The sequence below is a fragment of the Coregonus clupeaformis genome, chromosome 31, assembly GCF_020615455.1.
Source record: "Coregonus clupeaformis isolate EN_2021a chromosome 31, ASM2061545v1, whole genome shotgun sequence".
NCBI lineage: Eukaryota > Metazoa > Chordata > Actinopteri > Salmoniformes > Salmonidae > Coregonus > Coregonus clupeaformis.
In genome coordinates, this window is record NC_059222.1 from 28,409,445 (window position 1) to 28,426,143 (window position 16,699).

The 16,699-nt window shown below is 43.1% G+C and overlaps 2 protein-coding genes across 2 annotated transcripts; both read right to left on the bottom strand.

Annotated features, from left to right (window-relative positions):
- Positions 1-2,281: 2,281 nt before the first annotated feature.
- On the bottom strand, positions 2,282-3,072 carry LOC123481132 (polysialoglycoprotein-like). The gene is made up of 4 exons (XM_045209937.1): positions 2,996-3,072; positions 2,806-2,871; positions 2,506-2,589; positions 2,282-2,376 (listed from the first exon to the last, which is right to left on the bottom strand). Exons 1-4 carry the CDS (start codon positions 3,048-3,050, stop codon positions 2,282-2,284), a joined length of 300 nt encoding a protein of 99 aa, XP_045065872.1. The 5' UTR covers positions 3,051-3,072.
- An 8,982-nt stretch (positions 3,073-12,054) lies between these two features.
- LOC123482394 (polysialoglycoprotein-like) lies at positions 12,055-12,845 on the bottom strand. Its single transcript, XM_045209938.1, has 4 exons — positions 12,769-12,845; positions 12,579-12,644; positions 12,279-12,362; positions 12,055-12,149 (listed from the first exon to the last, which is right to left on the bottom strand). Exons 1-4 carry the CDS (start codon positions 12,821-12,823, stop codon positions 12,055-12,057), a joined length of 300 nt encoding a protein of 99 aa, XP_045065873.1. The 5' UTR covers positions 12,824-12,845.
- Positions 12,846-16,699: the final 3,854 nt, after the last annotated feature.

A 16,699-nucleotide genomic window follows, 5' to 3' on the forward strand; every position in this document is an offset into this window, starting at 1 on the left:
GCTTTGCCGGGGTCCGCCGAATACAATACTTACCTACAATAATTACCTACAATAACCTACAATAACTACCTGAGTAAACTACCTATAATACCTAACTACAATACCTACCTACAATCTAAATACATGGTTTAATCTTTACTCAACACCATATAAGAAGCCAAGCTTACCTTTCATAACGCAGCAATGATTAAACGTTGGGTAGCTAGCACAAAGATATTGTATTTAGCTACTACAGTACAGCCAGCTGGTAGTGTTGGCTAGCTAGCAATGGCTGCTGTGTTGACTTTGTTTGAAAAACGGCGTCGCTGCGAACGAATGTAGCTGGCTAAAAGGATATTGTTTTTAGTTGCTACCGTTGCTAATAGCTACTCGCCAGCTAATCCAGGAGGTGAGTTAGCTAGCCGTGCTACACCCGGCACCGCCGAATACAAAAGTAACCTACAATAACTACACAACAACTACCCACAACAGCCCACGATGCCTACCTATACTACTTAATAATATACAGCCCACGATGCCTACCTATAATACCTAACTACAATCTAAATACATAGTTTAAGCCTTACTCGACAAAGCCCAAGCTATGTATAAAGCCAAACTGGCAGACTGCAATCAGTAGCTGTAATTAAGTACAGCAGCTACCAACCACCTAACGTTAATGCCTCGGATAATATGTATATGTCCTTAATTAATTCCTTACTTAGATGTGTATATTGGGTATATGTTGTGAAATTGTTAGATATTACTGCACTGTCGGAGCTAGAAGCACATGCATTTCGCTACACCCCAATAACATCTGCTAAACACGTGTATGTGACCAATAGAATTTGATTTGCTTGTGGTTCTTGGCCCACGCAAGTCTCTTCTTATTGGTGTCCTTTAGTAGTGGTTTCTTTGCAGCAATTTGACCATGAAGGCCTGATAGACGCAGTCTCTACTGAACAGTTTGTTGAGATGTGTCTGTTACTTGAACTCTGTAGCATTTATTTGTGCGGCAATTTCTGAGGCTGGTAACTAATGAACTTATCCTCCGCAGCAGAGGTAACTCTGGGTCTTTCTTACCTGTGGCAGTCCTCATGAGAGCCAGTTTCATCACAGCGCTAGATGTTTTGACTGCACTTGAAGACACTGTCAAAGTACTTGAAATGTTCCGGATTGACTGACCTTCATGTCTGAAAGTAATGGACTGTCGTTTCTCACACCTGTTAATTGAAATGCATTCCAGGTGTCTACCTTATGAAGCTGGTTGAGAGAATGCAAAGCTGTCATCAAGGCAAAGGGTGGCTACTTTGAAGAATCTCAAATATATTTGGATTTGTTTTACACTTTTTTGGTTACTACATGATTCCATAGTGTTGATGTCTTCACTATTATTCACAGATTCTGCAACATCCTCATTGACATGTACCACCCCCAAACTAAGACCTCAGTTCTAAAACCCAGTAAACAAGTTACCATGGACTAGGACCCATTAGATTCTAAAAACCAAGTAGGATGCTACTAGCATACATTGACCTACACAGCAGATATCAATACCAACGTCAAATGGTAATTTAAAAAATCTAGCATTTAACCTGTTTATACCCAAAGGGGTCATTGTAATAATGCTGATGCAAAAGCATGTTTATAATCATGCAATAATGTACACATCAACCCAGTTACTCAAGTCAGGTAACTGACCTCATGTCAAAGTATGAACCTACAAAAAACACTGACACAAGTATTAGAGTCAAAGTTTAATTTAGAGGCAAAACAAGCAAATGCAGAGCCACACACCCTGGACTACAGTACCCATGAACTCTTGCATGACTCCTAAGCACAATGTCCCGCTTCAGATTTCCATGTTTGTGGCCAATAAATCCCAGTTGCAGAGGTGAATGGTTCCTCAATAGCATGGTCAGTAACAGAAGGCTGTTGGTCTACAGACTTTCCCACTTGTGCTGGAGACCTCAAGAGCGGAGGAGATCGTACCATACCCACTTGTTTACTTTTTGATAGTAGAGTCGTCAGGCGAGCCGGTAGCGGCACCAGTAGAGTCGTCGTCGTCAGGCGAGCCGGTAGCGGCACCAGTAGAGTCGTCGTCGTCAGGCGAGCCGGTAGCGGCACCAGTAGAGTCGTCGTCGTCAGGCGAGCCGGTAGCGGCACCAGTAGAGTCGTCGTCGTCAGGCGAGCCGGTAGCGGCACCAGTAGAGTCGTCGTCGTCAGGCGAGCCGGTAGCGGCACCAGTAGAGTCGTTGCGTCGTCAGGCGAGCCGGTAGCGGCACCAGTAGAGTCGTCGTCGTCAGGCGAGCCGAGTAGCGGCACCAGTAGAGTCGTCGTCGTCAGGCGAGCCGGTAGCGGCACCAGTAGAGTCGTCGTCATTGGTCTCCAAATACTCTGCATTACAGACCAAAACAGTTGGGCATTCTACAGGAGCATATCTGTGCTACAGTTCCATTTGATTGTGTCGCAACATTGCACACCACTCAACTCAGCACAGTTGTAAGAGTATGTTGCAGGCCTTACCTTCTCTGGCTTGTTTAGAGTCAGACACTATGGACCGGAGCAAGGCCAGGGCATGTGCAATGGAGACGTCATTTGATGCTAGCTCTGAGAAATATCGGTACACAAGCAAGTTATTACAACAGCAAAGGTTGACAATTCCTGGCTAAACATTATGAAACTAAAGGGATCCTCTGGTCTCTAAACAGTCAATATTTGACTAAAGCCAATTAACACCAAAGAGTAACGCAAACACCACCATATACAGAGACAAAGAACATTGCTACAAGGGATGGGATAAAACGTGGGGGAAAGAACGCTTACCTCCAAATCTCCTCTGTAGAAAGACTCGATCTTGCTTCTTGGACTTTCCAACAGGGGAACAACAAACTGAGGAGAGAGTTGACAGAAGAGAAGCTCACAAAACAGTAGTCACATTTTAATCCAATTTACAAAGTTAAGCATAGTTCCCAAACAAAGCCCTTCAATCCAAATAAAACATTAGTCAACCAACCATTGAAGACCCCAACAGTCAGCACAAAGAGCAGCAATCCTCTCAGAGCTCCCATGATAACAACAACAGTCTTGCTATCAACAAGTAATGTCTTCCCATGGCCTGTAAGAGGCTTATATAGGCCACTAATGACCCTTTACCTGACTCCCACCTGAAGCCAAACAAGACTTAACGATCAATTAACAAGCTTGATTACGAGGTGTAACGTTCAGATAGAAATAGATCATGTAGAACAGATGTTTCTTCTTTGGAGGGCAGGCAATCCTTTATACTCTATATATTGCATTTCTATCTGCAATGTTTTACCCTTCTGGTCTCAGATCAGCAGTAGAAAGAAGTAGGCCTAATGATTTTAGGTATATTCTTCAAAGATATTAGGGGGAAATAAACACTGTACCCAAATCCACTTGTTATTATGCTCCTGGGAAATAGGTAGACCTCCACCATATACTCATTCACAGTTTTACAGCTGTGTTATATTCCTTTATTTACATAGATCACATATATAAATATATATGTTAGCTGCAAGTCGTTTTGGGAAAAAATCCCCATATTTTATTATTTTTAACATACAGTGGGGAAAAAAAGTATTTAGTCAGCCACCAATTGTGCAAGTTCTCCCACTTAAAAAGATGAGAGAGGCCTGTAATTTTCATCATACGTACACGTCAACTATGACAGACAAATTGAGGAAAAAAAAATCAAGAAAATCACATTGTAGGATTTTTTATGAATTTATTTGCAAATTATGGTGGAAAATAAGTATTTGGTCACCTACAAACAAGCAAGATTTCTGGCTCTCACAGACCTGTAACTTCTTCTTTAAGAGGCTCCTCTGTCCTCCACTCGTTACCTGTATTAATGGCACCTGTTTGAACTTGTTATCAGTATAAAAGACACCTGTCCACAACCTCAAACAGTCACACTCCAAACTCCACTATGGCCAAGACCAAAGAGCTGTCAAAGGACACCAGAAAGAACATTGTAGACCTGCACCAGGCTGGGAAGACTGAATCTGCAATAGGTAAGCAGCTTGGTTTGAAGAAATCAACTGTGGGAGCAATTATTAGGAAATGGAAGACAAACAAGACCACTGATAATCTCCCTCGATCTGGGGCTCCACGCAAGATCTCACCCCGTGGGGTCAAAATGATCACAAGAACGGTGAGCAAAAATCCCAGAACCACACGGGGGGACCTAGTGAATGACCTGCAGAGAGCTGGGACCAAAGTAACAAAGCCTACCATCAGTAACACACTACGCTGCCAGGGACTCAAATCCTGCAGTGCCAGACGTGTCCCCCTGCTTAAGCCAGTACATGTCCAGGCCCGTCTGAAGTTTGCTAGAGTGCATTTGGATGATTCAGAAGAGGATTGGGAGAATGTCATATGGTCAGATGAAACCAAAATAGAACTTTTTGGTAAAAACTCAACTCGTCGTGTTTGGAGGACAAAGAATGTTGAGTTGCAACCAAAGAACACCATACCTACTGTGAAGCATGGGGGTGGAAACATCATGCTTTGGGGCTGTTTTTCTGCAAAGGGACCAGGACAACTGATCCGTGTAAAGGAAACAATGAATGGGGCCATGTATCGTGAGATTTTGAGTGAAAACCTCCTTCCATCAGCAAGGGCATTGAAGATGAAACATGGCTGGGTCTTTTAGCATGACAATGATCCCAAACACACCGCCCGGGCAACGAAGGAGTGGCTTCGTAAGAAGCATTTCAAGGTCCTGGAGTGGCCTAGCCAGTCTCCAGATCTCAACCCCATAGAAAATCTTTGGAGTTGAAAGTCTGTGTTGCCCAGCAACAGCCCCAAAACATCACTGCTCTAGAGGAGATCTGCATGGAGGAATGGGCCAAAATACCAGCAACAGTGTGTGAAAACCTTGTGAAGACTTACAGAAAACGTTTGACCTGTGTCATTGCCAACAAAGGGTATATAACAAAGTATTGAGAAACTTTTGTTATTGACCAAATACTTATTTTCCACCATAATTTGCAAATTCATTAAAAATCCTACAATGTGATTTTCTGGATTTTTTTTCCTCATTTTGTCTGTCATAGTTGACGTGTACCTATGATGAAAATTACAGGCCTCTCTCATCTTTTTAAGTGGGAGAACTTGCACAATTGGTGGCTGACTAAATACTTTTTTTCCCCACTGTAAATCATAAATGTCATATTTTCCTCCTTTGCTCTGTAGGAGTCTCGGCTGGTGGAGGTCCCTCGTATGAAGGACATTCAAGTGGATGTGACCCCAAAACTGCAGGAGAGGCTCAGCGGGGTGACAGACATCCTGTCACGGATCTCCAAGCTAGTGTCTGAGAACATGTGTGTTGTTTTTATGGATAGTCATCTCCAATCTTTTAAAATGTCTGTCTCTGTGTTTCTCCCCGATCGCCCTCCTCTTCCCCATCCCCCACCCCCTCTCTTCCCTAGGTTCTCCCCAGGATAAGTGCACCATCCTGGCTGTGGTCCCCAGTCCTGCTGCTTCATGTCACTTAGCTGGGAATAGGGTCCCAGCGAATGTATGTGGTCGTTCCTTACTTTAACATAAAACTCTCATAGATATTACCACAGTAAGTGTAAATAATAACAATTTATTCTGGGCTCTATAATTAGTAACCTGAATGATGTTCAAAATAAATCCTAAGTGTATCCTAAGACATTACAATAATGTATCGCTGTTTTAACCATAATATCTATTTAAGACAGTTATCTCGCAATTGTACAAGCAATACCATTCATGCTGAAAATAGTTTCAACATCTTTAGTTACTCATATATACTAACAATTTACTTAAATCACTCAGTCAACTTATAAATCATAACCAAAACCAAATTACTTATCTCAACCAAATTTTGAATGACAATTCTTAGTGATTCACATTGGTCCTATCACTCAAAATTAAAACCCTCAACTTTATCACACATTACAACTGTCAGAATGTACAATTATATTAACATACCGTATATATATATATCCATAATTCTATTATGACCTTCCTCATCCTGAGAATAACTACAGATAATTATCTCAATGCATTCTTAGTACTATTAATTTAGCAGTGTATATACAGTTGAAGTCGGAAGTTTACATACACCTTCGCCAAATACATTTAAACTCAGTTTTTCACAATTCATGACATTTAATCCTGGTAAAAATTCCCTGTCTTAGGTCAGTTAGGATCACCACTTTATTTTAAGAATGTGAAATGTCAGAATAATACTAGAGAGAATGATTTATTTCAGCTTTTATTTCTTTAATCACATTCCCAGTGGGTCAGAAGTTTACATACACTCAATTAGTATTTGGTAGCATTGCCTTTAAATTGTTTAACTTGGGTCAAATGTTTCGGGTAGCCTTCCACAAGCTTCCCACAATAAGTTGGGTGAATTTTGGCCCATTCCTCCTGACAGAGCTGGTGTAACTGAGTCAGGTTTGTAGGCCTCCTTGCTCGCACACGCTTTTTCAGTTCTGCCCACAACTTTTCAGGGAAGTTAGGAACCAATATACACAAGCAGTTAGGAAAGCAACGGCTAGCTTTTTCAAACAGAAATTTGCATCCTGTAGCACTAACTCCAAAAAGTTTTGGGACACTGTAAAGTCCATGGAGAATAAGAGCACCTCCTCCCAGCTGCCCACTGCACTGAGGCTAGGAAACACTATCACCACCGATAAATCTACAATAATCGAGAATTTCAACAAGCATTTTGCTACGGCTGGCCATGCTTTCCACCTGGCTACCACTAGCCCGGTCACCAGCTCTGCACCCTCCGCTGCAACTTGCCCATGCCCACCCGCTTCTCCTTCACACAAATTCAGACAGCTGATGTTCTGAAAGAGCTGCAAAATCTGGACCCCTACAAATCACCTGGGCTAGATAATCTGGACCCTTTCTTTCTTAAATTAGCCGCCGAAATTGTCGCAACCCCTATTACTACCCTGTTCAACCTCTCAGAGAGCCCCAGAGATTGGAAAGCTGCCGCGGTCATCCCCCTCTTCAAAGGGGGTGACACTCTAGATCCAAACTGTTACAGACCTATATCCATCCTGCCCTGCCTTTCGAAAGTTTTTGAAAGCCAAGTTAACAAACAGATCACCGACCATTTCGAATCACACCGTACCTTCTCCGCTATGCAATCCGGTTTCCGAGCTGGTCATGGGTGCACCTCAGCCACGCTCAAGGTCCTAAACGATATTATAACCGCGATCGATAATAGACAGTACTGTGCAGCCGTCTTCATCGACCTGGCCAAGGCTTTCGACTCTGTCAACCACCGCATTCTTATTGGCAGACTAAATAGCCTTGGTTTCTCAAATGACTGCCTCGCCTGGTTCACCAACTACTTCTCAGATAGAGTTCAATGTGTCAAATTGGAGGGCCTGTTGTCTGGACCTATGGCAGTCTCTATGGGGGTGCCACAGGGTTCAATTCTAGGGCCGACTCTTTTCTCTGTGTATATCAATGATGTCGCTCTTGCTGCTGGTGATTCTCAGATCCACCTCTACGCAGACGACACCATTTTGTATACATCTGGCCCTTCATTGGACACTGTGTTAACAAACCTCCAAACGAGCTTCAATGCCATACAACACTCCTTCCGTAGCCTCCAACTGCTCTTAAACACAAGTAAAAACTAAATGCATGCTCTTCAATCGAATGCTGCTGGCTCCCACCCACCCGACTAGAATCACTACTCTCGACGGGTCTGACTTAGAGTATGTGGACAACTACAAATACCTAGGTGTCTGCTTAGACTGTAAACTCTCCTTCCAGACTCACATTAAGCATCTCCAATCCAAAGTTAAATCTAGAATCGGCTTCCTATTTTGCAACATGTTGCCAAACATGCCGTCGTAAAACTGACCATCCTACCGACCCTTGACTTCGGCGATGTCATTTACAAAATAGCCTCCAACACTCGACTCAGCAAAATTGATGTAGTCTATCAAAGTGCCATCCGTTTTGTCACCAAAGCCCCATATACTACCCACCACTGTGACCTGTACGCTCTTGTTGGCTGGTCCTCACTACATATTCGTCGCCAAACCCACTGGCTCCAGGCCATCTATAAATCACTGCTAGGCAAATCCCTGCCTTATCTTAGCTCATTGGTCACCATAGCAACACCCACCCGTAGTATGCGCTCCAGCAGGTATATCTCACTGGTCATCCCCAAAGCCAACACCTCCTTTGGCCGCCATTCCTTCCAGTTCTCTGCTGCCAATGACTGGAACGAACTGCAAAAATCTCTGAAGCTGGAGACTCCTTTTTCCCTCACTAACTTTAAGCATCAGTTGTCAGAGCACCTTACCGATCACTGCACCTGTACACAGCCCATCTGATATTAGCCCACCCAACTACCTCATCCCCATATTGTTATTTATTTTGCTCATTTGCACCCCAGTATCTCTATTTGCACATCATCTCTTGCACATCTATCATTCCAGTGTTAATACTAATTGTAATTATTTTGCACTATGGCCTATTTATTGCCTTACCTCCATAACTTGCTACATTTGCACACACTGTATATATATTTTCTGTTCTATTTTGACTTTATGTTTTGTTTTACCCCATATTTAACTCTGTGTTGTTGTTTTTAATCGCACTGCTTTGCTTTATCTTGGCCAGGTCGCAGTTGTAAATGAGAACTTGTTCTCAACTGGCTTACCTGGTTAAATAAATGTGAAATAAAATAAATAAAAATAAAAGGTTTTCCTCTAGGATTTTGCCTGTACTTACAGTAGCTCTATTCCATTAATTTGTATCCCCCCCAAAAATCCCTAGTTCTTGCAGATGACAAGCACACCCATAACATGATGCAGCCACCATCATGCTTGAAAATATGAAAAGTGGTACTCAGTGATGTGTTGGAATTGCCCCAAATATAACTTTATGTTCAAGACATTAAGTTAATTTCTTTGCCACATTTTTTTTTCAGTTTTACTTTAGTGCCTTATTGCAAACAGGATGCATGTTTTGGAATATTTTTTATTCTGTACAGGCTTCCTTCGTTTCACTTTGTCATTTAGGTTAGTGATATGAGGTTTTTATAGTGTTATGTCATGTCATAGCATCGTGGGGACCAGGTTAGAGTTACTAGATAATTGGCTTGGTGCCACAGAGTCTACATTCTGTTATGTCAGAGGAGATTACTGATGTTTATGATAGCATGATTGATGGACAGGATATACTGACTTGGGGTAAAGAGTAATAACATCAAAGAATGGGAGTGCTCATGATGATTACCAGATGTTCGTGGAGAGACTTGTAACAGAGTGTATACAGTCGTGGTCAAAAGTTTTGAGAATTACACAAATAATAATTTTCACAAAGTCTGCTGCCTCAGTTTTGATGATGGCAATTTGCATATAATCCAGAATGTCATGTAGAGTGATCAGATGAATTGCAATTAATTGCAAAGTCGCTCTTTGCCATGAAAATGAACTTAATCACAAACAAAAAAATGCCACTGCATTTCAGCCCTGCCACAAAAGGACCAGCTGCCATCATGTCAGTGATTCTCTCGTTAACACAGGTGAGAGTGTTGACGAAGACAAGGCCTGAGATCACTCTGTCATGCTAATTGAGTTAGAATAACAGACTGGAAGCTTTAAAAGGAGGGTGGTGCTTGAAATCATTGTTCTTCCTCTGTTAACCATGGTTACCTGCCGTCATCATTGCTTTGCACAAAAGGGCTGCACAGGCAAGGATATTGCTGCTAGTAAGATTGCACCTAAATCAACCATTTATCGGATCATCAAGAACTTCAAGGAGAGAGGTTCAATTGTTGTGAAGGCCTCAGGGCGCCCAAGAAAGTCCAGCAAGCGCCAGGACCGTCTCCTAAAGTTGATTCAGCTGCGGTATCGGGGCACCACCAGTGCAGAGCTTGCTCAGGAATGGCAGCAGGCAGGTGTGAGTGCATCTGCACGCACAGTGAGGCGAAGACTTTTGGAGGATGGCCTGGTGTCAAGAAGGGCAGCAAAGAATCCAGAAGGCGAGGTCAGTACAGGTGCATCAAAGCTGGGACAGAAACTGAAAAACAGCTTCTATCTCAAGACCATCAGACTGTTAAACAGCCATCACTACCACATTAGAGGCTGCTGCCTATAGACTTATAGAAATCACTGGACACTTTAAGAAATGGAACACCATCCACTTTAATAATGTTTACATATCTTGCATTACTCATTTCATATGTGTATATACTGAATTCTATACTATTCTACTGTATCTTAGTCCATGCCGCTCTAACATCGCTTGTCCATATGTATATGTTCTTAATTAATTCCTTACTTAGATGTGTATATTGGGTATATGTTGTGAAATTGTTAGATATTACTGCACTGTCGGAGCTAGAAGCACATGCATTTCGCTACACCCCAATAACATCTGCTAAACACGTGTATGTGACCAATAGAATTTGATTTGCTTGTGGTTCTTGGCCCACGCAAGTCTCTTCTTATTGGTGTCCTTTAGTAGTGGTTTCTTTGCAGCAATTTGACCATGAAGGCCTGATAGACGCAGTCTCTACTGAACAGTTTGTTGAGATGTGTCTGTTACTTGAACTCTGTAGCATTTATTTGTGCGGCAATTTCTGAGGCTGGTAACTAATGAACTTATCCTCCGCAGCAGAGGTAACTCTGGGTCTTCCTTACCTGTGGCAGTCCTCATGAGAGCCAGTTTCATCACAGCGCTAGATGTTTTGACTGCACTTGAAGACACTGTCAAAGTACTTGAAATGTTCCGGATTGACTGACCTTCATGTCTGAAAGTAATGATGGACTGTCGTTTCTCACACCTGTTAATTGAAATGCATTCCAGCTGTCTACCTCATGAAGCTGGTTGAGAGAATGCAAAGCTGTCATCAAGGCAAAGGGTGGCTACTTTGAAGAATCTCAAATATATTTGGATTTGTTTTACACTTTTGGTTACTACATGATTCCATAGTGTTGATGTCTTCACTATTATTCACAGATTCTGCAACATCCTCATTGACATGTACCACCCCCAAACTAAGACCTCAGTTCTAAAACCCAGTAAACAAGTTACCATGGACTAGGACCCATTCGATTCTAAAAACCAAGTAGGATGCTACTAGCATACATTGACCTACACAGCAGATATCAATACCAACGTCAAATGGTAATTAAAAAATCTAGCATTTAACCTGTTTATACCCAAAGGGGTCATTGTAATAATGCTGATGCAAAAGCATGTTTATAATCATGCAATAATGTACACATCAACCCAGTTACTCAAGTCAGGTAACTGACCTCATGTCAAAGTATGAACCTACAAAAACACTGACAAGTATTAGAGTCAAAACAAGCAAATGCAGAGCCACACACCCTGGACTACAGTACCCATGAACTCTTGCATGACTCCTAAGCACAATGTCCCGCTTCAGATTTCCATGTTTGTGGCCAATAAATCCCAGTTGCAGAGGTGAATGGTTCCTCAATAGCATGGTCAGTAACAGAAGGCTGTTGGTCTACAGACTTTCCCACTTGTGCTGGAGACCTCAAGAGCGGAGGAGATCGTACCATACCCACTTGTTTACTTTTTGATAGTAGAGTCGTCGTCAGGCGAGCCGGTAGCGGCACCAGTAGAGTCGTCGTCGTCAGGCGAGCCGGTAGCGGCACCAGTAGAGTCGTCGTCAGGCGAGCCGGTAGCGGCACCAGTAGAGTCGTCGTCAGGCGAGCCGGTAGCGGCACCAGTAGAGTCGTCGTCGTCAGGCGAGCCGGTAGCGGCACCAGTAGAGTCGCGTCGTCAGGCGAGCCGGTAGCGGCACCAGTAGAGTCGTCGTCGTCAGGCGAGCCGGTAGCGGCACCAGTAGAGTCGCTCGTCGTCAGGCGAGCCGGTAGCGGCACCAGTAGAGTCGTGCGTCGTCAGGCGAGCCGGTAGCGGCACCAGTAGAGTCGTCGTCGTCAGGCGAGCCGGTAGCGGCACCAGTAGAGTCGCTGGTCGCCAGGCGAGCCGGTAGCGGCACCAGTAGAGTCGCTGTCGTCAGGCGAGCCGGTAGCGGCACCAGTAGAGTCGTCGTCGTCAGGCGAGCCGGTAGCGGCACCAGTAGAGTCGTCGTCGGTCAGGCGAGCCGGTAGCGGCACCAGTAGAGTCGTCGTCGTCGGTCTCCAAATACTCTGCATTACAGACCAAAACAGTTGGGCATTCTACAGGAGCATATCTGTGCTACAGTTCCATTTGATTGTGTCGCAACATTGCACACCACTCAACTCAGCACAGTTGTAAGAGTATGTTGCAGGCCTTACCTTCTCTGGCTTGTTTAGAGTCAGACACTATGGACCGGAGCAAGGCCAGGGCATGTGCCATGGAGACGTCATTTGATGCTAGCTCTGAGAAATATCGGTACACAAGCAAGTTATTACAACAGCAAAGGTTGACAATTCCTGGCTAAACATTATGAAACTAAAGGGATCCTCTGGTCTCTAAACAGTCAATATTTGACTAAACCCAATTAACACCAAAGAGTAACGCAAACACCACCATATACAGAGACAAAGAACATTGCTACAAGGGATGGGATAAAACGTGGGGGAAAGAACGCTTACCTCCAAATCTCCTCTGTAGAGAGACTCGATCTTGCTTCTTGGACTTTCCAACAGGGGAACAACAAACTGAGGAGAGAGTTGACAGAAGAGAAGCTCACAAAACAGTAGTCACATTTTAATCCAATTTACAAAGTTAAGCATAGTTCCCAAACAAAGCCCTTCAATTCAAATAAAACATTAGTCAACCAACCATTGAAGACCCCAACAGTCAGCACAAAGAGCAGCAATCCTCTCAGAGCTCCCATGATAACAACAACAGTCTTGCTATCAACAAGTAATGTCTTCCATGGCCTGTAAAAGGCTTATATAGGCCACTAATGACCCTTTACCTGACTCCCACCTGAAGCCAAACAAGACATAACGATCAATTAACAAGCTTGATTGAGGTGTAACGTTCAGATAGAAATAGATCATGTAGAACAGATGTTTCTTCTTTGGAGGGCAGGCAATCCTTTATACTCTATATATTGCATTTCTATCTGCAATGTTTTACCCTTCTGGTCTCAGATCAGCAGTAGAAAGAAGTAGGCCTAATGATTTTAGGTATATTCTTCAAAGATATTAGGGGGAAATAAACACTGTACCCAAATCCACTTGTTATTATGCTCCTGGGAAATAGGTAGACCTCCACCATATACTCATTCACAGTTTTACAGCTGTGTTATATTCCTTTATTTACATAGATCACATATATAAATATATATGTTAGCTGCAAGTCGTTTTGGGAAAAAATCCCCATATTTTATTATTTTTAACATAAATCATAAATGTCATATTTTCCTCCTTTGCTCTGTAGGAGTCTCGGCTGGTGGAGGTCCCTCGTATGAAGGACATTCAAGTGGATGTGACCCCAAAACTGCAGGAGAGGCTCAGCGGGGTGACAGACATCCTGTCACGGATCTCCAAGCTAGTGTCTGAGAACATGTGTGTTGTTTTTATAGATAGTCATCTCCAATCTTTTAAAATGTCTGTCTCTGTGTTTCTCCCCCGATCGCCCTCCTCTTCCCCATCCCCCACCCCCTCTCTTCCCTAGGTTCTCCCCAGGATAAGTGCACCATCCTGGCTGTGGTCCCCAGTCCTGCTGCTTCATGTCACTTAGCTGGGAATAGGGTCCCAGCGAATGTATGTGGTCGTTCCTTACTTTAACATAAAACTCTCATAGATATTACCACAGTAAGTGTAAATAATAACAATTTATTCTGGGCTCTATAATTAGTAACCTGAATGATGTTCAAAATAAATCCTAAGTGTATCCTAAGACATTACAATAATGTATCGCTGTTTTAACCATAATATCTATTTAAGACAGTTATCTCGCAATTGTACAAGCAATACCATTCATGCTGAAAATAGTTTCAACATCTTTAGTTACTCATATATACTAACAATTTACTTTTAAATCACTCAGTCATCTTATAAATCATAACCAAAACCAAATTACTTATCTCAACCAAATTTTGAATGACAATTCTTAGTGATTCACATTGGTCCTATCACTCAAAATTAAAACCCTCAACTTTATCACACATTACAACTGTCAGAATGTACAATTATATTAACATACCGTATATATATATATATCCATAATTCTATTATGACCTTCCTCATCCTGAGAATAACTACAGATAATTATCTCAATGCATTCTTAGTACTATTAATTTAGCAGTGTATATACAGTTGAAGTCGGAAGTTTACATACACCTTCGCCAAATACATTTAAACTCAGTTTTTCACAATTCATGACATTTAATCCTGGTAAAAATTCCCTGTCTTAGGTCAGTTAGGATCACCACTTTATTTTAAGAATGTGAAATGTCAGAATAATACTAGAGAGAATGATTTATTTCAGCTTTTATTTCTTTAATCACATTCCCAGTGGGTCAGAAGTTTACATACACTCAATTAGTATTTGGTAGCATTGCCTTTAAATTGTTTAACTTGGGTCAAATGTTTCGGGTAGCCTTCCACAAGCTTCCCACAATAAGTTGGGTGAATTTTGGCCCATTCCTCCTGACAGAGCTGGTGTAACTGAGTCAGGTTTGTAGGCCTCCTTGCTCGCACACGCTTTTTCAGTTCTGCCCACAACTTTTCAGGGAAGTTAGGAACCAATATACACAAGCAGTTAGGAAAGCAAAGGCTAGCTTTTTCAAACAGAAATGTGCATCCTGTAGCACTAACTCCAAAAAGTTTTGGGACACTGTAAAGTCCATGGAGAATAAGAGCACCTCCTCCCAGCTGCCCACTGCACTGAGGCTAGGAAACACTATCACCACCGATAAATCTACAATAATCGAGAATTTCAACAAGCATTTTGCTACGGCTGGCCATGCTTTCCACCTGGCTACCACTAGCCCGGTCACCAGCTCTGCACCCTCCGCTGCAACTTGCCCATGCCCACCCGCTTCTCCTTCACACAAATTCAGACAGCTGATGTTCTGAAAGAGCTGCAAAATCTGGACCCCTACAAATCACCTGGGCTAGATAATCTGGACCCTTTCTTTCTTAAATTAGCCGCGAAATTGTCGCAACCCCTATTACTACCCTGTTCAACCTCTCAGAGAGCCCCAGAGATTGGAAAGCTGCCGCGGTCATCCCCCTCTTCAAAGGGGGTGACACTCTAGATCCAAACTGTTACAGACCTATATCCATCCTGCCCTGCCTTTCGAAAGTTTTTGAAAGCCAAGTTAACAAACAGATCACCGACCATTTCGAATCACACCGTACCTTCTCCGCTATGCAATCCGGTTTCCGAGCTGGTCATGGGTGCACCTCAGCCACGCTCAAGGTCCTAAACGATATTATAACCGCGATCGATAATAGACAGTACTGTGCAGCCGTCTTCATCGACCTGGCCAAGGCTTTCGACTCTGTCAACCACCGCATTCTTATTGGCAGACTAAATAGCCTTGGTTTCTCAAATGACTGCCTCGCCTGGTTCACCAACTACTTCTCAGATAGAGTTCAATGTGTCAAATTGGAGGGCCTGTTGTCTGGACCTATGGCAGTCTCTATGGGGGTGCCACAGGGTTCAATTCTAGGGCCGACTCTTTTCTCTGTGTATATCAATGATGTCGCTCTTGCTGCTGGTGATTCTCAGATCCACCTCTACGCAGACGACACCATTTTGTATACATCTGGCCCTTCATTGGACACTGTGTTAACAAACCTCCAAACGAGCTTCAATGCCATACAACACTCCTTCCGTAGCCTCCAACTGCTCTTAAACACAAGTAAAACTAAATGCATGCTCTTCAATCGAATGCTGCTGGCTCCCACCCACCCGACTAGAATCACTACTCTCGACGGGTCTGACTTAGAGTATGTGGACAACTACAAATACCTAGGTGTCTGCTTAGACTGTAAACTCTCCTTCCAGACTCACATTAAGCATCTCCAATCCAAAGTTAAATCTAGAATCGGCTTCCTATTTTGCAACATGTTGCCAAACATGCCGTCGTAAAACTGACCATCCTACCGACCCTTGACTTCGGCGATGTCATTTACAAAATAGCCTCCAACACTCGACTCAGCAAAATTGATGTAGTCTATCAAAGTGCCATCCGTTTTGTCACCAAAGCCCCATATACTACCCACCACTGTGACCTGTACGCTCTTGTTGGCTGGTCCTCACTACATATTCGTCGCCAAACCCACTGGCTCCAGGCCATCTATAAATCACTGCTAGGCAAATCCCTGCCTTATCTTAGCTCATTGGTCACCATAGCAACACCCACCCGTAGTATGCGCTCCAGCAGGTATATCTCACTGGTCATCCCCAAAGCCAACACCTCCTTTGGCCGCCATTCCTTCCAGTTCTCTGCTGCCAATGACTGGAACGAACTGCAAAAATCTCTGAAGCTGGAGACTCTTATTTCCCTCACTAACTTTAAGCATCAGTTGTCAGAGCACCTTACCGATCACTGCACCTGTACACAGCCCATCTGATATTAGCCCACCCAACTACCTCATCCCCATATTGTTATTTATTTTGCTCATTTGCACCCCAGTATCTCTATTTGCACATCATCTCTTGCACATCTATCATTCCAGTGTTAATACTAATTGTAATTATTTTGCACTATGGCCTATTTATTGCCTTACCTCCATAACTTGCTACATTT